Source organism: Perca fluviatilis, chromosome 6 (genome assembly GCF_010015445.1).
Source record: "Perca fluviatilis chromosome 6, GENO_Pfluv_1.0, whole genome shotgun sequence".
Classification (NCBI taxonomy): domain Eukaryota; kingdom Metazoa; phylum Chordata; class Actinopteri; order Perciformes; family Percidae; genus Perca; species Perca fluviatilis.
The window spans coordinates 23,506,207-23,530,913 of NC_053117.1; the positions used below are offsets into that span (position 1 = coordinate 23,506,207).

Here is a 24,707-nt window from a genome sequence, read left to right on the forward strand (position 1 = left end):
AGCTATTGTAGCAATTAATTAAAAAAACAAACAGAGATCACAAACATACAAAACAGACACGAAACAGGACCAACTAATGGTTTAATTTACATGCTCTGAAGGTGACACTGTTCAATTTTATATCAAACATCCCGTCATTTAACATCCAGCAATCATCAGAAAATCATAAGTGACCCTAATCAGGGTCCAGACCAAATTTGTCTTTTTTTTCTATCACCTCTGAATGTCTTTGATCCTACATTTATATAAAGTGCAACATATCTTTTAATAGACTTTTTGTTATGGATTATTATATTAATCAGATTTGCCATCTGTAAAAAGTCAGGAACATAAGTAAAAGGGGAACTATTGAAAGTGGAGAGCAACTTTGGACTTCCAGTAGAGTCTAGAACTCATAATTTAGTGCAGTATTTTGGTGTTATATCATATATTAAAAAATGATCTTGTGCAATTTGTAATATGGCATCTAAACGACACAACAATATCTTAGATGTTCATATGACGAAATGAGAGGAGTGTTGTTTTAATTGCCATGGACCCTCCGAGTTAAAAACAACAAAATAACAACAGCTGAATAAGTAGAACAAGACAGTCAATAATTATTAAAACCATCATTACAACTTTGGTGGTAAGCACACAAAAGAATATCTGAAAATGTTCAGTTTGTAAAGGTTCTATCAACAAGTGTTTGATGCAAAGACATAGAGGAGTGGAAGTTGTATGACAGAGTATAATGTATCTACACAGTTTCTGAGAGTTGCTGTATTATCACTTAATGCTTGATTGATTGTAATTGTTGGTGTAATCAACAGCTTTAGTAAATCATTATTTTTGTGAGTCACATTTGCATACCGGTATTTGCAAAACAGAGAATTTGGAAGCAAACAAATGAATGTCTAAAACCGTATTTGAAAACAGCACAGAAACTGTTGATTGGTAATCAGGGACAAACATTCATCCCCACAGCTATACTATAGTGGAGATGAAAGGTGTATACACATGTGCAGGTGCTAAATATGCATGAATGTGCGTGTGAACGTTTTCTCATGCATGTATCTCTGACAGGTCCCTGATGTCAGCTAATGTCAGCCAGTGAATCAGTGAATGTGAAAGATGCTGTTGTTATTCATCCCCACCATGGTGGGATGACACTATTTGTCACTGTAGTGATGGATTCCGCATCCCTCAGAGGAGCATGTGCAAGCGCCGTCTCTGAAAGGCTGTCTTTGTGTTTCACACTCACTCACACATACAGACGCACATAACGCACTGCTGGAACTGAAAACAAAGGCATGCTTATCCAATTGTGGGGGAATAAGATTAGGCTACAAAGAAACTCATAATGCTAATGTTAGCATCCCCTGCTCTATTGAGAGATTTCTGTTTGTATAATTAGAAAAACATGGTATTAGATTTGAGATGCTGTCTTGGAAATGATGTCCATAAGACCCTTTTATATGATTTTGATATGTACTAAGTAACAGAATGCAATGGCCTGCCTTCTATCTGATAAAGCAATCCTCAGGGAAATAAAGAGTATTTGTGTTGCTCAGACATCCGATTTTGTTTTCCTCCAAAATAGACTGTCTGGCAGACCCGGCCTAACCTATGTCTTTACTCACTGTTTTCCTTTATAATTGACTTGTCACTATAATTAGGTTATGGCAGCCAAGGAAAGAAAATAACTCCTCTGTCATCTGGTGTTTAAGATGCTAATCTTTCCTTGATGAGAACAGCTCATTTTACAGCTTACTATAATTCATCAATAGCAGCAATATGTGGGCTTATTGTGGCTGTGGGAGTAGACTGTCAATCCAACAGGTAAAGTAATTGTTGCTACTGTGTCTCAGCAGTTGGAAGTAGACTTTATGACTTTTTAGAAGGAAACACTATATTGTGTGGTTTATTGCTACATGATGTTTACATGTAGTAAACATATATTGACGATGCTTAAAAAAAGCTGACTAAAATGAAGTGAAACAGAGATAAAGACCTTTCTTCTGTAATGTAGAGCCATCTTTAACATATTTGACACAGTAGTAGGGTGGTATGACCCTTTAAAAAATACTTCTCAGTAGAGACCCGCAGTTTGCCATAAATTTTCCCACCAATGTCAGGTCAATAGTGGCTGGGACACTTAAGATCTAGAGAGTGTGAAAGGAACTCTAGACAATCTGGTGTTATTATATGGGCCAGGATAGAGAGAGACCATTCATTAGCACCTTTGTGACCCCTCAGTCATTCTTCTATTGAAGAATAGCCTGCCTCTCACGCACAGTCGGCCCTAAGCCCCTCAGGGCACCCAGAGCCCGTTACATAAGACAGAGTAAAGAATGCTTCAGAAATGTCTTCAGCCATGACCTTGGCTTTGACAGAGCACTTCTATTGGTCCTGTTCTACCGGCGCTGTCTCATGGTTAAAAGTCACATGTCCTGTGTTCCTGTGTCTATGTGAAGCTGAGAGTCTGCAGTAAGAACGTTTCAGACAGATAATATCATGAATGAAATGAATGCGGTTCAGACTACTTGATGGTTTATAATGGCAAATTTAACTGTAGTTATCCCTCGAGCCGTGCTGTTGGCGTGGCAGTGTCGGTCTGTCGATCCACCACTTTGGTCCAGACTGAAAAATCTCAACACTTATTGGATGGATGTTTTGAATTTTGGAGAAGACATTCATGGTTCCCAGAAAAAGTATCCTACTGACTTTGGTGATCCCCTGACTTTTCCTGTAGTGTTACCAGCAGTGTCACATTTTTTGGGAAACCATTATCTATATAGAATAGTATTAATAATATTAAGTAGTATTAACTAACATTTGGTAACCATTATATTGGATATTGTTATTATCTCTTCACTTGTGGTTGGCTCAGAGCTTTGATAAACTGCTGCTGTTATTGGCTGAAAAGCTTAATGAGGCTTTTGTTGAATAAGACACATACACAGATGCTGGTAATGTTATTCCTTTATACAAGCAAATAGCTTGTTATTTTCGGCATTACAAAAATATCTTTAAAGTTTTTTTGGGTGTATTTTAGTATGTGAATGTTGCAAATATATTATCTTTTTACAAGAGTGCACAGAGGAAAACACCAGTTGCTACATTTACACATACTCTTCAGGTGCACATAATCTTAAAGGGGTGATAGAATGCAAAACCGATTTTACCCTGTCATAGTTGAATGAGGACAGTTCGGTGGGTAAATAGGACATACATAGAAGCTCAAAATCCCACTGACACCCCTTTACTATGAAAATCTCATATTTTGAAACTGCCGCTGAAAACGGGCGAATCCCAACAAAGCTGGAAGTTGACGTCAACCTCCCAAAAACTGGAACCTTTGTCAGCCCATGGGTGTATTAAGAGAACGGTCACGCCCCAACATTTACATAGGCTACACAACTGACCTGAGATCAGGTAGTTTTCTGAATCTAGCTAGGTCACGCAGATCTCTGTTATTCCATTACAAAATTCACTTCTGAAACTTTTTTATGCGAGAAATCAACCATATAAAGCTCAAATATGGGCCGCTTTACGAAAATGGATGGCTATTTGCAAATTTTCTCCGACTGTGTGTCGGAGTTTAGTGCCGGTGTTGGTGCTGCCTGGGTTGCTACATCGCCCGCCCTGACCGCAGTGTCAGCGAGCTTGTTACGCCCGCAATCTTTTACCGCAGCCCGCAGGTTCCAGTTAATCTTATAATGGGTATGTGTGTTGAGTTATTTAAACAAACAATCGGGGAAATAAACGCCTCTTGTCCGTGAGTCTCATTGATAGAGCCGCGGTGAGATGGAGTCCATCAATGAGAGCTAGCTAGCCTCCTCCTAACTCTGACATTCACAAAAATACATTCAATTGAAATCCGAAATCGGACAAGTGTTAGCAAAGCTTTGTAAGACCTTGAGGAACCTATAATATTCATGCCGTGACGAAATTCAAACTGTAAATATACTTTAGTTATGCGAAAGTGAGCAAGCTGCGATATTTCCCCATTGTAATTAATGGGACATATAGCAAGCAGCTGCTCGTCCTACAAAGACGCCTTGCGTTCATAAAAATGCCTTAAAATCAAATCGGACACAACGGTTAGCTTTATAATACATTGGGGAATGATGTTATATAAGTGGCGTGACGAAATTCAAACTGTAAATATAATTTAGTTATGACGAAAGTGTAGCTAGCTAGCTAGCTGCGGTATTTCCCCATTGTAATGAATGGGACATATAGCAAGCAGCTGCTCGTCCTACAAAGACGCCTTGCGTTCATAAAAATGCCTTAAAATCAAATCGGACACAACGGTTAGCTTTATAAGACATTGGGGAATGATGTTGTATAAGTGGCGTGACGAAATTCAAACTGTAAATATAATTTAGTTATGGCGACAGTGTAGCTAGCTAGCTGCGGTATTTCCCCATTGTAATGAATGGGACATATAGCAAGCAGCTGCTCGTCCTACAAAGCGCCTGCGTCCGTAAAAATGCCGTCTCTAATGTCTGCGTATGGCAAGTCGCTCAACCAATCAGCGGCGCAGCTCATCTAAATATTCATGACCATACCATATTTGGAAGAAAAGCTCTTGTTACAAATAGGGCCAAAACACCAGGGATGCATAAGGGCCAGTAAAATATCAACCAGGCCATTTTCAGCCCAACCAATGTTACATACCCCATTAGGAGACCATAAGGAACAGTGTGAAATACCCTATATAATCATTCTATCACCCCTTTAAAAAATATATTATAACAATAATAATAAATGTCAGTTAATTAATTGCTCAATAAATCAGTCAATAATTAAAGTCACTAACTACAGATGCTTATAATTTTTATATAGTCATATGTCAAGCTTCTTAATAAATTTTGTTTTCATCTTCATAAAGATCTTAAAAGTGTATGGATTTGTTTTATGATTATATAGATATGATTTATCTTTAAACCTAAAATGTGTAGTATTGCCTTGAAGTCATGTTTAGAAACAAAGCAAAGCGTAGTGGGAGCTATAAAACCACCCTGCCTTAAATCTACAACAGTTGGGCATAACAATTTTGCTAATTGTATTTTTTTAGTTTTACCCATTGTTGGTTAACAGTTTTAATCCAGGGAACATGATGTTCTTGCTTGATGTTTGTACAGGGCAGTTTGGCAAGAACACTTGATGAGTAAGCTGCTCTTTGCCTATAATAATGTAGTAGATGGAGAAAGGGATGGGCTCCCATACTCATTAGTACGCACACATGTTGGTTCATCGTACTGTACATGGCGTGTTCAGGCACAATTTTCTGTAATCATAGGTGTGGAACATTACCTCACTAACTTATTTTTCTTTTTGGAGGGCGGTACAGTATACTTTTTTTAGTTCATAGTTCTTAGTCCCCTCTGTATTTTCTTGTCTTTGTCTTACTTCCTTAACCTCCTTGATTATAAAAAAAAACATTTTAGTCTCCCATCTTGTAATCCTTGTTCACTCATTTCTCACTCTTTTACTCACTTTTATAATGTATTTCTGTCTTTATCTCATTTATTCATTCTGTATTTTTTGTAATTTGTCTTCCCCAGCCCCCATATCATTTTCCTATCTCAGAGTGTGTTGTATGGTGGGAGTCTTGGTTCTGGAGAGAATGGCCTGTCTCTGTGTGGGTCCAGGATGTGCCATGAAATCGCCCACTCCTGGTTCGGCCTAGTTATTGGAGCCAGAGACTGGACTGAGGAATGGATCAGCGAGGGCTTTGCCACGTACCTGGAGGACATTATCTGGGCCCAAGCACAACAAGTACGTACAGTACAATCACTGCCTGATGGTTGTAGTTTACTACAGGTATTTTATAAAAGTAACTTAATGGTGGCCTTTTTTAGGCTTTAACCCCAGGTAGATGAAAATAAATGGCAATATGAGCCTTTTTTCAAATGTTACTGTTGTGGTTGGAATGCACGTAGAGTTGGCCATTACATTACTGTAGTAAAACCATACATTAAGCACACAAGGAAAAAGTTTATAAGGACACCAAGTCCCAATGCAAAAAAGGACAAACAAGAAACTAAAAGGTCAGTGGCAAAAAATAGTGGTTGATTAAGGATATGTACCAGCAGAAATAAATAGATAAACAACAGGAAAAAGGACGAGGGCAGAGCTTTGATATGAATCTTTTGCTTGCAACACTAACTTCAGCTCTGATCAGGGATCTGATATGAATACAGATCTGATCCTCCCTACTTGCTTTCCCACACCCTTTAGAGTTACACAAATGTTTTACTACGTCACCTTTATGATATGTGCTTGGCTATGAAGACATAGATTTAAGACCTTTTATTATAAAATCAATAAGACACAGCGACAGAGGTAGTGGACAGTGCTGCTTTTATCATATTAGTGAGCATTTGACTGTTAATTTGAATCTGTTCAGTTTAATCTTTCTGTTGATATAATTGATGATTCACCATATTTAACCCCCCCCCTTAACTTTCTTTTCTATAACCCTTTCCCTCATATCTTTATAACTTTCCATATCTCTCCATTCAGCTCTCCTTACAAGAGACAGCAGAACAGTCTGACCTGAAGGCACTGCTGAGGTGGAGACGACTCTCTGATGAGTTGCAGAACTCTGAGGAGGCCCTTCAAATCCTCAGGTGAGTGTGTTTTTTGGTCAAGAACATCTGTTTTAATACCAACATACCATTGTTGCCACTGTAGAGGAAATAGCTCTTCAAGAATAGTGCGTCAGCACCTTCAATAAGCACACCGAACACTTTTAGTTTACTTTACCACCCTACAGTAGGTTCAACATGTAAGGAGAAGACAACATTTCACTGTGTATCTACTTAATTATTTTACTTTGTATCAATGCTTGAGATACTTTTTCATACATTAGGAAAGAGAAATGTTTAAATAAGTTGCAGTTGTGTTTGCCTAATTCTCTATTGAATACATAGTCTACTTTTTTTAAGTTAGGGTCGGTTAGGGTACTGTATGGCCAGCTTTTGTTAGTGTCACGTGCAGACACACATGAGCGTGAGGTATATGCATTCCAGGGGTACAGGTGTGGCAGGTGTTGCACGTAAAATACCCAGGTGTACTGTCATGCATTAGAAAAGCTCAGCACACAAGCACAGCAAGTACACACAAACTCTTCATCTGATCCTGACAATGTGGGACCCACACCCTGTTTGTTTTATCTAGGGTGGAAGCACAGTGTCATTAGTGGATTATTAGGTGTAAACCCCAGCCTGGAGTTAACTGTTTAAGGGTTGGAATGCATGTGTTAGCATTGTGCCTTTCATATTGTAGGTCTTCCTTTGAACAAAAAAGCCTCTTCACTGGAGATGACACTTGTAGCATAGTGCGCTATTGACATTCATGCTTGTAGGAGACAGCAAATCAATGTCTTATTGATTTAATGGCACCTCTGCTTGGCACTAACTTCTAACTATGTCACTTTACTAACAATGTGTTGTCATCACACAATAGAAACATTTAAATTAATAGTGTTTAAAATCCAAATACTCATTAGTAAAAAGCTTCAGTATTAATATTAGGGATTTTACTCATTTGTTACTTTAAAGGACGGTCCTCATGGGCTTAGTACTTCAAGGGGGACTGTGTTTGGACATATGAAACTCTTTCCATACTGAAATAACCTCTAGTGTATGTTGTGCATAATGACGTTTCACATTTGTGGTAGGCTTAAACATGTTAGAATGAATTATTGTGACACGGAGTATATCTTGAAATAGGCAGCTGTGTGTGAGTGAAAGGGTTAAACATGCACTTGAGAGCTGTGTCTGTCTAGCAGTCTATCAGGGTGTTCCCCTATGAGGCAGACACACGGGTGATTAGGAGGATCAGGATTAGGTTTCTCTGCACCTGACGGGGTTAAGTCAACAAAACAAAACTAACATCTGAAAAATGCAAACAACACATGCACTTACACACAGACTGACTATGTAACATGGAACACACATTAGTATTGAAAAGACAAGTAATTGCTACAGTGGCACCCACAGAGAAGCCATTTCTTACTCCCCACATCTCTTAAAGGTAAAGCATGTTGAGACATAAAGGAACCCTGCTCACACATTATCTTAATGACTGAATCAGGTACTGTACAGTTCTAATGCAATCACAATTCTTAGAGCTTCAATATGCCCCTTGCATGGGTAACCCTTTCTCTTATGGGTTTGTAATGTCTGAATAATTTCCAATAGGTTTCTTGGAAATAACTCTGTAATGTGGTACTAACTATAGGCAAACTAGAGTCTGTGTTCAATTATATCCAATTAATTGCTGTGTATACCTAGAGAGTCTTTCACCGCACAGCAGGTCAGCTGAACATGCAAAAATGTGAAATTTGCCTCCAGGCAAGCATAAAATTAAACAAATATGAAGAATGAAGTTGCCAATACTAAATGAATAATGACAAAATATTTACTTGGATTTAAACAGAGCAGTTCTTTTTAAGGAAAGTCCAATTTCCCCCATGTTTAGTACTCATTTACATATTTCTTTTCAGGAACCCCCTCAGGAAATTAGACAAGAAATTACTATTAAATTACAGGCTCGGAAAATAACCGTTACAAAAATCAGTTATTTAAGTTTTTGTCTGACGCAATGCTTAACAGTAATTTAATTTAAAGGTGCACTATGAGTTCCTGCATGGTTTCAGCGCAATTTCATTTTTGTCTCAAATCGTAGGCATCTGTCCTTGATCCGCTAGCTGCCTGCACCCTGAATACACTGTGAAAAAGCCCGGTCTCGGGAGACAACACAGGGGTCGTAACGTCAAACAAACACTAGAGGCACAGGCTGTGCACCAAAATACAACAAACCACATTCCAGCCAATCACCGACAAGATGGTTGGGGGAGGGGTGGGGGTTAGTGACAGTTAAGCATGTTTTACAGTAACCGCAGCCCAGCTGGCGCTCGCATATGTGACGTCATGAAATCGCTGTAACTATTTATACCCGCGCTGGTGGTCGCGACACTAGTTGCAGTCTTCTCCTGAACAGCGGTGGCGCTAATGAGCAAAGACTACCGACGTTGCTCTTTCTACGGACTAGAAGAAGAAGAAAAATGTAAACAACGGCACAACTGGCAGCAGCATTGCCATCAATGCTTCCATTTGATTCGATGACCTACTTCGTCGGATCAAGCCTTTCATTCACCATAAAAGAACTCCTCTTTACCCACTAAGTTTACAAGAGAGATTTGCAGTCACTCTCAGAGTCCTGGCATCCGGTTGTCGGCAAACTCGTTCAGGCCTCCTGTTTCCACTTTGTTGCGGGCCGCTGAAAAAAAAAGAACTGTGCGCGACCTCTGCTCGCGCGCCACCTTGGATGCGGCTAGTATACCGTACGTTTTAGTCAGCTAGTCATGACAGTTACGGAAACATGGGGGGAGGGGCAGGCTTGCTCTGTTTTGTTTGGAATTTACTTGGAACGACAACAGAAGTGACCATGCAGGAACTCGTAGTGCACCTTTATTTGACAGAGAACAATGTATAAATGACGGATAGAGAGTGAGAGGTGTATGACATGCAACAACAATCTCAAGGCTGGAATCAAACCCTGGACGTTGCGGTTATATGGCAAGCACTGTAACTACTAGGCTTCCAAGGCGCTCCAAGAAGATAATTCTTGACCTTGTGAACAGTATGTGACAAAACATCTTAACTTAAAGTTCATTCAGTAGCTTTTAACCACATCTCATGGTCTTTGAGAAGGCGGGAGATTGTAACCCTGTCTCAGTTCAAGTAGGTTCTTTGTTGTGTATGTGGCGATGTAACTAAGGTCTTGGTTTACTCCAAAGTTGGGAACAGGCCATGCTACTTTTTGATGTGCGCTAGACTGCCTGAATGTCCAAGTCTCGGTGTGGCTCCACTGCTTAGCATTACAATCGTGAGGAAACATAAGATGAATAAACACAAACTGGTTGTCACAAAGCACGGAGAAATGTCAGAGAGGATCTGGTGAAGGGAAAGGAAGTGCAATGGGATGTACAGAGGGATATACACACAAACACACACATGAAGGATAATGGCAGATTGTGTTCAGTGGGTCACAATCGACACCCCCTGATCCAGCAGGGGCCCCAGTGGCCAGTGTTTATCAGTCCATTTCAGATGAGTTATATTTAGGGCAGCCTGGGCCAGACGCCATTCTCCCTGCTGATTCACTGGGCTGCTGGGAGCACTGCTCTACCTTATCCGGTTTCCACAGTCAACCCAGTGTAATTTGTCACAAAATGGCTCGCGGAGCTATAAACCTGTGCGTGTGCGTGCATGTGTATGTGTGTGTGTGTGTGTGTGTACGTTTTACATTAAGTTCTGTCAGTAATAGCTCCTGATTTCCTCCTGCTCTTTCTCTCAATCTCAGACACACCCAGGTGTATGCATGGCTACACCATACACACACACACACACACACACACACACACACACACACACACACACACACACACACACACACACACACACACACACACACACACACACACACACACACAAAAACATCCTCTCTCTCGCACACATGGCCTACAAGTCAGATAAGAGCACCGTTTATTCTGCAATACATTGAGCTATTGTGTGATTCTCCAAGGCAGCGAGCAGCGATTCCTCTTAAAGCTGTAGTAAATCATCTCCGACAAAGAGAGACTGCGAAAGACAGAGATTTACACATCCATACATCCCTGGTCTGGACAGTGGGAAAGGTTCTTTGTCTAACACGGCTGATGGATCAACATTTTTCCTCTCCGCGCTGTGCTCTCGGTATCTCTGACGCAGGAAACCAACATATTTTCTCTTCTGGAAATGATATACATTCTACGTTCTGTCATTGTTTTTGTCTCTAGCCCCAGTCCCTCTTTCTCTCTGTACTTCTCTGTCTGACACACACACACACACACACACACACACACACACACACACACACACACACACACACACACACACACACACACACACACACACACACATATTTTCCAGGGATACAGCCTGTCCTGCTGTCTCAAAAAAGTCCATTTCATCTTATCAGCAATAACAGACATACGTGGGCAGGAGACTGGACAGAGAGCAAGTTAAAAAAAACAACTCCATGATTTAAAAAAGGGAGCTGTTGTAGCCATGAAACATGGAGAATGAGTAAAAAAGCAATTTTTCAACAAATTATATATTTTACAATGCAGGTCTTTCCCATGTTTTACAAATATAATTGACTGTGAATAGGCTACATATGTTTGTTAACTGTTTGGCTCATAATGTTGACAGGCAGCTTTTAATGTACAGACACTGAGCATCATTACTAAGATCTTTCCTAAATGGATTTTTCCAAATCAGGTCATTGGTGTTGGGGATTTCTTCTTACACATAACATGTCGTCAAGGAGGAACACACCTCATTTGCATGATGAAAGATGCATTCCTCTCCAGTTGAATTTAGAAATTCCAGGAAGTTGATGACTTTCTTTCTCAGTCCCCTGAGCAAACTAAACATTTTTGTCTATCTCCTGTCCTCATTTTCTCCCACACCTCCTCCTCCTCTTTTTGTCTTCAACCCTAATCTACTTCATCTCCTTCTTGGCCATGCTCAGCATGCCTGGACAAAGACTCAAATAAATGAAATATTTGACCAACTTGTGTCGCACAGCTGAAGCCTAACTCAAAAGATTAAACATTGAGGTTTTTACGTGGCACACAAATCAGTGTTGATACGATTTTAAATGTGTGTTTTTTGTCTCCCTGTTCATCTGTGTGTATGTGTGAGTCTGGCCCTGTCATGAAGTGGTCCTGTGGAAAAGTGCTAGCCAGTGATGAAGGGTGTATTGATTGGTGGGCCAGGCGCCTGGCGTATCGACTTGGCAGGAGGGTGATCCTTCAAGGCCTTCCTATTGGCACACTGAGTTAATCTGCTCAGCCTGATCAATACCGCCTAACTGAAACTATCATTGCACAGCATCCCACGTCAGTGCTGTGTTTGTTTGACTTTTATTGGTTTTATGTGTGTTTATGGAGGTTGAAGGGATGATTTGTATCTGTGTGACAGGGAAAGCGAAACCTAGAGCATACCTCTTTTTGTGCCTGTAGACGGAGGTGCTTTTTTGTGGAAGTATTATATGTTCACTCAGTGAGTCATGGGCAGTAAAGTCAGAGTGCAGCACTGTGAGGTCATATAAACAGTATAGCATGCTATTATAAATCTGCAGCTTGATTTCCAGCCTGCCTCTGGCAAAGTATGGCAACTTGGCAATGTGTTCGCCATTGAGAGGAGCGGCTGGATTTAGTGTTGCCGACGGTGTATTCTTGCTCTGTAGAAATTGTGGTTTTTCTGCAACTAAAGTGGGGATTTAATAAAAACTCTCTGCCTAGGCTCTCTAACTTCATCCTGTTCTGTTTTTCTGCTTGTGTCGTTTTGTGTGCACCATCCTGTTTATTGTGGCTGTTGAACATCTTTGTCTGTTTATGCCCATTTACCGGTCTAATCTTTCTGTGTATTTTTGTTTCTCTGCTCTATTTGTCCTTCTGCAGGCCTAACATGGAGCACACTGGTCAGGTCAGTGAGTCTGGCTCCTCCACGGTTAAACATGCCCTCAACCCTGAGAAAACCTTCATGCAAGTCCACTACCTCAAGGTGAGATAAATGTGGGAAAGATGGGGGGTGGCGATAGTAGGAAAAAGAAGGAAAGGAAAAGCAACAAAGGGCTATAGAACAAATCAAACTATTCTGAAAAATCATATAATGTCCTTTTAGGTGGCCCACTCTTTGTTAGACTTGCTGGAACTGCCCTTATAATGCAATGTTTCTCTGTATTGTATTTAAAGGATTTTGTTTTGTTCTCTTTATTTGTCTTGTTATTTGTCCAGGGTTACTTCCTCCTCAGGTTCTTGGCCAGTCAAGTGGGAGAGCAACAATTCATCGACTTCTTCAGATCATTTGTAAAGAAATACCACGGGCAACTCATTTTGTCTCAGGTGAGGCTTTAGTAAAGGAAACTTGATTAAGTTAATGGAGAATTTCGATGACTTGCAGCTACTTGAGAAGCTGCTAATCAAATCTGCGCTGAGATTTGAACTGTTTTTAATATGAGGCACAGTGTTATTTCCATAAATTAATTAGAGAGTGATGTAAGCTTGATTGCCACTGTGTTACAACAGTTGAAAATGCTCCAGCATCATTTCAAAGTGATGGCCGTACAGCTCACCCACATATGTTTATTCTACTGGGGCCCATGAAGCTGAGTGATCACACCTGGAAGTCGGTGTGTGTGTGTGTGTGTGTGTGTGTGTGTGTGTGTGTGTGTGTGTGTGTGTGTGTGTGTGTGTGTGTGTGTGTTTGTGTGTGTGTGTGTGTGTGTGTGTGTGATGTGTGATGTGTTCCACCTGGCTCCTGTTTCTTCAGTGGCAGGCCGAGTCTTCCCACTAAATAATGGATGTAACATAAACACTGTTTAACCTTGCACTCCTGACTTAAGATCAGGCATGGCTTTCTCTTTCTTTTTTTCTTCCTCCCACACCTCCCTGAATGCCTCCATTTCTGTTTTTTTCTTTTTTGTTTTTTTTTTTTTTTTACAGGATTTCCTGCGAATGCTGCTGATTACCTTTCCCAGCATGGAGAGGTATGTAAGTGGCTATGAATAATGCTTACAGTGTAGTTCATGAATAATGAAAAAAATGTCTAGATGCATTAAAACCACTTTGGTTAGTGCTCAAGTATAAGTAGACTGGTTTCCAGTTCAGGATTAAAGATATCTTATTCATCAATGTTTTCTTTGAACTTTACCTTACAACTTTTTTTATTTTAACAGATGTGACTTGTTAGTAGATTTATCGTCAAATATATGAGCATGTGTTGATTTGGCCTCTGTTCTTAGTCCTGCTGTGGAAACCTGACCAGCAAAAAGCTCCCAAAACCAATCATGTTAAGAGTGCAGTCTCATCCACTCTCATATTAATTGAAGTGTAAAAGGATAACTGCTCCTCCTGCTCTCCTCCCCTCTAATTTTCTCTCTCCCTCTCTGTGCTCGCTTAATCATTCAGTTCTCTATTTCTCCTGATTGCCTCATTAACCTCTTCTCTATGCCTGTCTCTGTCCCTCTCTTTCTCCCTGTCTGTCGTTCACTTTCCCAACCTTCTTCTTTTCTAACCTCTCTTTTCCTCAGCACTTTTTTGTCGGCTCTGAATTGAGATTGATTAAATTAAACAGGGGGAGTTGGGGACAGTCAATATTTGGATCTGATGCCTCTTTCAGTAAACAACCCGCTCGAAGGTTCAGGATGAGAATAGACACTCACAGTTGAGGGTCATGGCTGCTCTTTGTGCAGAGTGCAGGGTCATGTATCCTGCCCATTCCCCAGACTAAATGGGGAACATCATATTTATAAGACTAAACATAAAAACTATAAACCAACATTTAAAAAGTCATTCCCTCATTGATTTGTGCTAATAAGAAACTACTGTTTTCCAGGCATCCCTGTCACTCTTTCTAATCTATCACCATTAAGGTGAATAACGATATTAAAGATGCCAAGCTCAACATAAAAAACTAGTAGATACACGTCTTGTCTGCTCTCGTGAGACATAAAGCTTATTTCTCTCCAGTCCTATTATGAAACAGTATTTGATGTCATGTGGTGAATTAACTGTATTAACCTTTTGTTTGCCACACAAGGAAACTATGCTCACATAATACCATGTAATCCTACCTTATGGTGTCTCGCTGTTGATGTGGCAGGTGTCTTTATATACTCTCTATGGTTGGTCTCCACATGCCAAGAGCTGGAGTTATTAATTAATTTAAGCATGATGTAGGTAGAAAAAAGATGAGATTCCTTTAGCTGCACTTTCTGATTGGAAAGTTCCTTTAAAAATATTTTTGGCAAATGAGCTTCAGTTAGAAGAGCATAACTGAGAGAAAATGGGTATATACAAATGTAAATTAAATATTTTATTGCAAAATAACCCCTTTAATGTGCTGAACATCACAGATTAATACACAGTAATAGCTTCAGACTAGCCATGTGTGGCCTTAAGCACAGGCGGGCAGGATTGATGATGCTGTGTAGTTACTCTTCGACTTGTTGTGTACTTTGTACTTTACACATTACATACACACTCCGGGCTGCTTATGGAATGTTTGTTTACGTACACATTTGTCTTTGCCAGCCAGTTCTGTCACTGTGTTTGTTTGCAGTATATGGTATATGACCATTTTCATGTGCAAACCATCCCCATGAGCCTCTTCTCAGCCACACTCACACATACTTGCTTACTATACATGCATACATATAAACCCAATGTATTGTCTGTACATGCATTTGCGTTTGCTTATTCTTGTATAGGAGAGTGGGTGTGCCCGTCTTTTTGTTTAAGGTGTTGGCCTAAACCTCAAGTCCACCATGACCCCAACAATATTTTCCCAGAGCCATGTTTTCATAGGGTGTCTTGGGCAATAACAGTCATTGCTATAATAATAGGAAAAATACTAACACTTGTGCCATTGTGTTCCAGAAAAGGCCTCACCCTCAATGCTATTTATGCTGACTGGCTGGATCGACCGGGAATTCCAAAGGTATGAAGAGTGTTGCTTTCTTTCTGTCTTTTGTTTTTTTGTTAAAATATAGAGTTTAATAATGCTGTTTTCATAATATATTTTTATACAAAGCTAAATGCCAACAAGACAAATTAAAGACTAAAAACTGGTTGATTAAACATTTAACTCTTAAATCAATTTTAACTGAAAATAAACTTTACACTTGACTGTAATGTATAAAATAAATTACTACTATGTATGCACAATTAACTTATCGTACACAATAGTACAATAATTCAGTACTGTTGGTTCTGGACTGTTAGTTTGTGTTTAGAGTCTAGCACTTACAGTACATTTCTTTTTTTGCTCAGAGGCATCATGTCTTTAGCTCTAAAATAAGTAATTACTTTTTTGTCTTCCTCCTTTTTGTTTCTTTATCATATTGGGTAATGAAAAACACACACAGCTGTTGTTTTAGAGTATTGATGCTTACACTCAAAGTACTTTTTATTTAGCATTTGTTGTGATCCCTTCATACCTGGCACATGCATGCATGGGGCAATCATTTCATATTCTTTGTGTACTCACTAGACTGGCTGATGGCACATCTTTGTCTAACCTTTTTCATTCCAAGATATCCAGACCATTCCCATATACTGCTGCTGCCATCGTTTCACCGTTTTTTGTTTTTGTTTTGTTTTTTCAATTCTTGAAACAACACAACTTTACTTTAGTTGGCTTTTCGTTCTTAGTTTTTCTCTCCTGTTCTTACTATTCAGTGGTCACTTTGTGTTTACTGACAACTGGGACAACATTCAACAACTTGATTGGCGTCACTCTACAAACCACAGCCTGATTGGCTCGATATGAAAGCCACATGCCAAGAATCATACTTACTGCAGATACCTGAACGTTAGTCTCACATTGCCAGACCTATCTCCCCAGCACTGCGGAGGAAGATGTTATCATCCTCCTTAATAACGGATCAATATGGTTTTAAGAGCATTACTCGACTAGACTTTAATGTAGGTGAAGATGTTGTGTTCAGATCGAGTTCAAAGTCGTTACAGGTAGTTCCATGTACAGGAACTTTTCTTGTTTTCGTGTGTGTGTGCTCTACGCATTTGCTCTTAGACGACAGGAGCGGCTTAGCATTTGTCTCACTATTTACAAGCTGTAAATAGCGGTGTAATGACGCTCTCATAATGGGAATTATGTCTCATATTAGAAGTAAATAGCTTTCAGTATATAAATACTACAGCTTAAATGATGTGTGACTATTAGCCAGTAGGCGTTTTGAAACTGCTAGACAATGATAGCTTTCACCATAACAGTATAAAAACTCACGACATATTCGTCGCTCAACTTGAAGAAAGTTTTTCAAATCGGTTTCCTAAAATACATCATGATGACATCTTGATGTTGATGAACTCAATTCCACTGTAAGGCATCTCTGGCTGTTTAGTTCTTGAAAGAGCTCATTCTACAGTTGATTGTATTATTTTGTTGTTGAATAATCATCCCAATTGTTACTAGACTGTTAGTGTGTTTTCTTGACAAGGTGATCAGTGCTGCTCTGCCTCTTCCCCCTTATATTGAGAAAGACCCAGGGTCATAGATACTAGGATTGCAAAGCCATACTCACACACAATCAATCCACTTTAACAGCTTCTTCAATTCTCCCATCTCCATGGTAACTAATTTTAATTACCACTGTGTGTATTTGCATTTTTGCGTGTCTGTACCTATGGTCTGTACTGTTGCAGTCTGGGAACCTTCAGAAAGAGCCTTTCAGAGGTCTCTGAGGGTGGGAAGGACAGTGTGGAGGGACTGCTGTTTTCTCACACCTGATTGGGTGACTGCTAGAGTGTTCTTGAAGAGGCTTTTTCTGTTTGATGTGCCAGTCACCAGCTAATAAGATCAGCCAGATCGATTGAAACCTTTTACAGATGCAAGTGCTTGTGTATTATGTACACTAGACACAAACACATTTTTAAACTCTCTCTCTCTCTCTCTCTCTCTCCTTTCTCTCTCTCTCTCTCTCTCTCTCTCTCTCTCTCTCTCTCTCTCTTTCTCTCTCTCTCTCTCTCTCTCTCTCTCTCTCTCTCTCTCTCTCTCTCCTCTCTCCCCCTCCCCCCTCCTCTCTCTCCCTCTCCTCCCTGCCTCCTATCCATCGCTGGACAATGTGCTTGAATTGGAGAAAGGCAGGAAATGGTTGGCCTAATAATAAACAATGACATTCACCAATCCTGGAGTAGGAGATGTGGAATGGGACGGCTAGTGCTGGCCTATTTTAGACCTCGACCTAGAGTTTAGATGAGTAAGCATTCCCTTTGGGATGATGGATCCAGGCTGAGATACTTTGTTTAAATAAAGACTACCCTTGGTTCACCACAGCTTTCAGCCTGATACCTTCTCCTCCTAACTCCTAAAACTTACATTAAATGTTTTTCTTTTTCTGCCTGGCTTATCAATAAAAGCTTTTTTTGTGATCAATAATCATAGGCTGATATAATGTAGTTATTTAAACTGCTTTACCTATTAGTATTTGTAGTATCTTTTGTGTTCTTTCAGGCAGAAATTGGATTTTAAGCCTGCACAGCTCTAAAGAAGACAAAGAAAAGAGTGCCAATTACTGAAGATTAAACTTTCTCCTTGGAAATTACGGCTGGCTGTCGAACCTTTATACTTTTTAAATGTAGTGAATCGGCTGTTTGCAGCAATAAAGATTTAATACAGCATAATCCTGAAAGATGTCACAAAATTCTTGGTCAAATTTTCGATCAGATTGTTTGATTAAAATCTTGCTGTTTTGTGTTAAGGCAGCATTAAACTCTATTGAATGTGATAGGTTTGGTTTATTTATTTACTGAATCGGATATTGATTCACTAGAGAGACACTACACAGACAGGGGTTCGGGATGAAGAGAGAGTTTTAGGTGGACAAAAGCCTTGCTATTCAGGGAATCTAGGCAGCAAGAGAGCTACGTGTGGTATCCTGTTACACAATGCCAATTTACTGCTTCAACACTTGCTACATTCTATACAGCCCACAACACCTCCCTCTCTCTGTACCTCTGTGTGTCTGCCTCTCTCTCCCTATCTCCTCTACTTCTACACACACCTCCATGCTATTTCTGCTGGAGTACGTGTATAATACACAAAGAGGAGTACTCAGGCATGCAGTTATAGTATTGAACTTTGTGTGTGGCTATGGTAACACTAATAGCTGAATCGCTGCATGTGTGCGTGGGAAGAATGTGTGTATCCTATTGTATGAATATGATGCTGCATCTCTCGTGTGTGTGTGTGTGTGTGTGTGTGTGTGTGTGTGTGTGTGTGTGTGTGTGTGTGTGTGTGTGTGTGACATTAAACACCCTGTCTGTCTCCTTATTTTCTCCACCACACATACACTACCACAAACACACAACTACACACACAACCATCACCGTCATCGCTCTGATATGTGATTCCCATCACTCGAGCAGTGGCTCTGTTGAAAGCCTTAATAATGTTAGAGAGTAAGTGCTGTGTGGTTCTGCCTACTAGCTTCTCTCTGTGCGTAGGTGTGTGTTTGCATGCATGGCTCTACGTGTGTGTGTGTGTGTGTGTGTGTGTGTGTATAATGCTGGAGGAGTGGATGTGTAGTGGACTGAGGTGTCTGTCCGTCCTTTAGCTGCTAGTTATTGAGGTGCTTTTTTCTCCCCCCCTCCTCCCCCCCTCCCCCCTCTCCCCCCCCCCCCCCCCCCTCCCCCCCCCCCCCACACAACTCCTGTCCCCCCCCCCCCCGAACAAGTGATCGCGTTCCCACCTCCTCCCTCTCCTCCCACCTCTCCTCTCTCCCTCCCCTTCCTGCTTTGCTTGGTCTCTCTCTCTGTCTCTCTCTCTCTCTCTCTCTCTGTCTCTCTCTCTCTCACTCTGCCTCTGCAAAGCATTCCACTCTGTCCTGATCACTTGCCTCCGGCTCACTGCTCTCCCTTCTTCTCTGTCATTCAGTGGCTGTATGAAAGGAGCGCCGTGTGGTCACAGACGAGGCTGGTGGAAGAAGTCAAAGCAGAGGTAAGCACACTGTCTCTCCCTCTCTTTTCCAGTCTCTTCTTCTCGTCTTCAGGGAGTGCCAGACAGACTCTGGGGCAGCTCTCAGATTTGAAATACTGCACCTCAGACAGCTTGATATGATTGTCATCTGATTCTGTCCTTCACTCAGTTTTTCTGCCACTATTTCTCTGTTCTGCCTCCTCTAAGTTTTTATTTATGCTCTGTTTCACAATGTTTGATACCATCTCTTATCTCTGCCTCTCTTGCGCTCCATCTACCTCTCTTTTGCTCATTTTCTTCCTGTTTCAGTCTCTCCCTCTGTCTGTCTCTGAGTGAAGTGCGGCACACAGCTCTGTACATCTGTTGCGTGTCGTTCTGTGCCGCCTATCAGATTTCCTATAAAACTCCCATGTTCTTAATTGCTTTGCCTATATTTTCCAAATCTCCCATTAATCTCTCAGTTTAGATAAAACCGAATCAGACCGGGAAGAGAATTTTTGTCAATTATATTATAAATAACTTGAAACACAAAGAATAGTTCAGTGATTTTGCACTTTAGAAAAGACTCGTCCACTTTATGTGCCGTTTAAGTGCTAGGAAACCTCACGTTTAAATTTAGTTTTTTACTGTATTACGACAGTGAATTTATACTGAGATATAAAGTGAAGCGGAGGAGAGGAGATAGAGTTTGGCTTTGATAGTGATTGGCTGTTTAATGGAGATCTATGGTGTAGGGAGTTGCTGCTCTCCAGGCTCCGTCACTGCAACATACTTTCACTATTACTCTTTTGCCTCAGCCGGCCATTTGTGTTGGTTATATATGGAGCACAAGTGAGCGCTGAAAGGTTGGAATTAATGTGCGTGTGTAAAAGGGAGGGAGAGAAGGAGCTATCAACAGATGTGTCTATACGTGTGTGTGTGTGTGTTTGTGTCTGTGTGTTTGTGTGTGTGTGTGTACTTTATACTCTGACAAGGCTTACCTGCCAGTGGCTGTGTGCATTTCCACTTGGAAAGTGTGCCTTAAGTCTGTTTGTATTTTTATTTTTCTGCTATTGGATGAGACCACTCACTCTCTCTTTTTTTTATGTCTCTCTCTGTATGTCTGTCATCGTTACACCTTTGTAATTACTTCTCTGCTGTCCCCTTATTCTCTGTTTCTCCTTCCCACTGTCATCCCGCTCACTCAAAACCTGCCACTTTGTTGTCTCTTCTCTATCTCTACCTTCCTTCTTTTTCCCGCCTTCACCACCTTACCTCACCCCCCCATCCTCCGCCCATCCCTCCTGCAGGTTGTAAAATGGATTCTCCTCAGTCAGAGTCATCAGGGAAAGGGCAGAAAGCGGAAGAGAATAGAGCCCAAGGTGAACTACAAAGAGGTAGGAGGCACTCTACTGTATTAAGACCTGTCTACCTTCTCTCTGCTTTACCTTTTTAACTCTTGGGAGCGTCCCTTTCTCTTTTGGAAACCTCTATCTTCCTATCCATCTGGGTTTTTGCTCTTTTAAAGTCTGTGATTCTTGAGCTGTACAGTATTTTTGTTTGTCTGACAAACACAATTATCCCCCTTTTATGTTTATGTGTTGTTTCTGCAATCAGCAGACTATCCTGTATTTGTTTAAGTCTGTGTTTATGTTGTGTAACACACATATTTAATCTTTTAAGAGCTTGTATACATCACATCCCCTCCACTGTTTCTGTGTGTGGTCATGGTGTCTGTGTTTGTCTGGAGTGTGTGTGTGTGTGTTTGTGGGGGGGGGGGGCATTCAGCCTCGACATTCTGGGTTTGGAATCTGGCCTTGAACCTTTAATGCATCCCACTTTTTGTCTTCCCATTCTTCCTGTGAATTCACACTTTCCTACCAAATAAAATGCTGAAAGATGCCATAAAAATATCCCAAAAGATGGTTTTGCCTGTGTGTAGTGTTAATTAGTTCTCTCTAGGGATGGCTAATCCCCTACATCCACTGATTGACACACACACTTGCACACACGCATGCATCATTAATGAACGCACACTGATCTATAAGCCACACAGGGCCAGGAGTCATTAGCAAGAGTAGAGCAGCGTTTAAATCACTCACAATGTGCACAGATATTGTAGACTGTTGGAAACATTTGCAAAGCCTCTCATTTTTTGTACTGTATATGTTATGGCATGATTAAGTTAGGTAAGTGCCCCTGGGTGTCTTCGATTAAAATTTTGGAAGGTAAAAAGTCATTCATTCATTGCCGAGATTATTGTATGTATCCAGTAACCTTTTAGTGCTTTAAATTTCCCTTCCACACTTTGTACCACAGCTTTCAACAGATGTAATGTAAGCTTTATTCATAAGCAAAGGCATACACGTTTAAGCTGTACCTGAAATCCATATTGTATTTTCTAAAACCTTGTGTTGGAACATGATTTTTCTGGATAAGATTACCTCCAATTTCTGTTGCAATTTGGAGCGCACTGTGAATGAAATGCCTGTGGAGTCCGTAGCCAGTGCAGCCCCCTTTAACCGCCTGATACCTACCGTCTGGCATATTTACAACGTACACACACATACACACAAATACACTTACTTCTAAGGGGCAGCAAAAGGGCCTCTTCCTGTGGGGGGCAGAAAGCACTGAAATCAGCCTCATGAAAGAATAGCCAATTACTGTCCACTTGGTCATGCACAATAGTGAAAAAGAGGAGGGAAGGAGGAATCGACGGACGGATGGAGCGAGGGAGAGGGGGGATGTAGGGGCGGGGGTTGTGGGAGGTCAGCGTTTGAAGTTGCACCATAAAAGCCATCCTGAAAGGAAACACGAAGTGACCCTCCCCCCCCGTCCTCTCCATCCACCTCTCTCCCCCTGCGGCCCGGCCTTCTCCTCTCTCCTCCTCTACATCTCCCTCCCTTCTCTTTGTTTCAGTGTACAGAGAGTGCCCCATGGATGGACCAGGTGTATTTTATATTACTCCTTCATGTACTTCAAACAGCCCAATTTCTACACAACCCCTCTTTTCATCTACCTTTCCTCCCTTTCTCTTCCCTGCGTCTACGTTGCAAGGCTATAAATCACGCAGCAGACCCAATCGGCAAAGGTGGAGAGAAGAACGGGGGGAAGGTGGTTAAAACGCATAAGACAGGAAGGTAGACATGAAAGAAAAAGTTGGGATGAATCAGACATGAAGATATAACTGGAGCATAGGGCAACGAGAGTGAAATATGAAAAACACTTGACGCCACCGCTGGGCATTATGTATCCCCTGTGGTTATCTATTAGATCTTTTCAAATTGGAATGGAAACATGGATTTAAGCCACAAAATGATGCAGTTGGAACAATACAAACAGAAAAGATTAAGCAGAGGATTCGAGAATAAATAAGTGATGGAATGACATTATGGGAATGGAAAGAGAGGATGAAGATCGGAGAAAGAGCAAGACTAGTGGTGGGTGGGTAGTTGATGATTATGAATTCCAGTAAGGTAATGAATCTGTTGCGGGCAGAGTGGATATTTGAGGAGATGAGAGATGAAATATTAGTGGACTGGTCAGATGATGTAAGAGCAGTTAGGAAGAGAGGAAAGAGATGGCGAGGGATGGAATAGAGAAGGTAGGACTTTTAGTGGGCAGGAATTAGGCAGAGCCAGGGTTGTATTTAGTGCTAATGACATCATGGATGATTAGGGAATATACACACACGCTCACAAACCTATAGATGCACACAGTGGAAAGAGCCAGACACCCCCCACAGAGCAGACCAAGATCTGGTCAATTTATTAGAGCCAAAGTTTATTACCAACTTCCTTTCGTCTTTGTTTTTGTGGTACGTTATTGATTCACATGCATTTTGGTGCGAGCGTCTGACTTTTTTTTGTGTACACGTGTAACGTGTGTGTGCATGTGTTGAGCGTGCGTGTGTCCAGTGTGTGTGGAAAGGTCTGTAGAGGGATATTAGTCACGGTCGTGTGGTAATGGGCCTTATTTTGCTCTCATTTTCATCTGCGGTCTCCATAATAAGAGGGTCCATCTGCCCCTGCTGATCAGGACAGGAAGCCCTGTAGGGGAAAAGAGCTGTGAGTAGCGGGAAATCTTGGCCAACTTTTCTGGCAACGACAGGCTCCTCTGCTCTTTAAAGATGCTGTTTGTAAGTTGTTATTGATCTGGCCCTTATATAGATCAGGTGGACTCCGCAGTAATATGTCTCAAAGATGATCAATAGGTGTCATTACATACCTAAACCTTTCCTAAAATGCTTTGCCGTATAGTATGTTCAATACTCTCAGGGTTCATGGAACAAGTAGCCTGCAGAATGGGCTTAATGGCTGACACATGCAGCAATTCCGAAATAGCATTATTTGAACTCTTACACACACAATGGTCAAAATTTAAATTTGATTTTTACTTGATTTAAAGTTCTTAATGTTACTAGAGTAAATGACCTCCATACTCGAGGTTTAGTGCATTAGAATACAATATTTCTGATGCAGTATGACAGATCCCAGTGTCTTTGGTGCAGATACGATAAGGTTCTGTATATAGAAAGAGTTTACATAGCTCTTCCTCTGGATAAACAAATCCAGGAAATGGTGTAATCCTGAATTCTTGTCATTCCAGCAGAGATTGTTCTGCACCAAACTATTTTTAACTTACCTCACTGAATCTAAGGCTGCAAAATTATTATGACCACCAAACTTATTTAGGTGGATATTGATAATTGATTTATCATAATTATGAATCAACAAAAATATGATCTATACTATATTCCTTATGGTATCTAGATTGTTTGAACCACACCTAATAATTTCAACCTTTGTAATTGTGATTTTACAGGCTAAAACAGCAACTTATGATTATAAACACAAAATCTCTGTACAGATTGTGCGGAGAGGCCTAGGCTCAGAGCATAATGTATGTCAGAGCAGGGACATCTTTCTGTGTATTATGATAACTTCACAGATGCAGCAGAATAGGTGGATGATGAGTCAGCCTCCGTCACCTTATTTGCATCTACATGGCAATATGCACTTTTTTGGGTTACTGTGGAAACACGTACCACCAGGTTTCTGTTATGGCTAAAGCAGAAGCAGATATGTTACTTTTGTACAGGATTTAATTTACTTCAGATTTGGAGACAAATTTACAATATGTGTATCATGTCATACATGCTCAAGAATTTCCAGT

At 40.8% G+C, this 24,707-nt stretch overlaps 1 protein-coding gene across 1 annotated transcript in view; it reads left to right on the top strand.

Annotated features, from left to right (window-relative positions):
* The window catches only part of LOC120560905 (aminopeptidase O (putative)), a 74,319-nt gene that overhangs the window by 18,240 nt on the left and 31,372 nt on the right, over positions 1 to 24,707 (top strand). Inside the window, 8 exon segments of the mRNA XM_039803796.1 lie at positions 5,556 to 5,769; positions 6,517 to 6,623; positions 12,512 to 12,614; positions 12,848 to 12,955; positions 13,556 to 13,599; positions 15,491 to 15,551; positions 19,509 to 19,571; positions 20,840 to 20,926. Coding sequence (XP_039659730.1) covers positions 5,556 to 5,769; positions 6,517 to 6,623; positions 12,512 to 12,614; positions 12,848 to 12,955; positions 13,556 to 13,599; positions 15,491 to 15,551; positions 19,509 to 19,571; positions 20,840 to 20,926 — 787 coding nt within the window.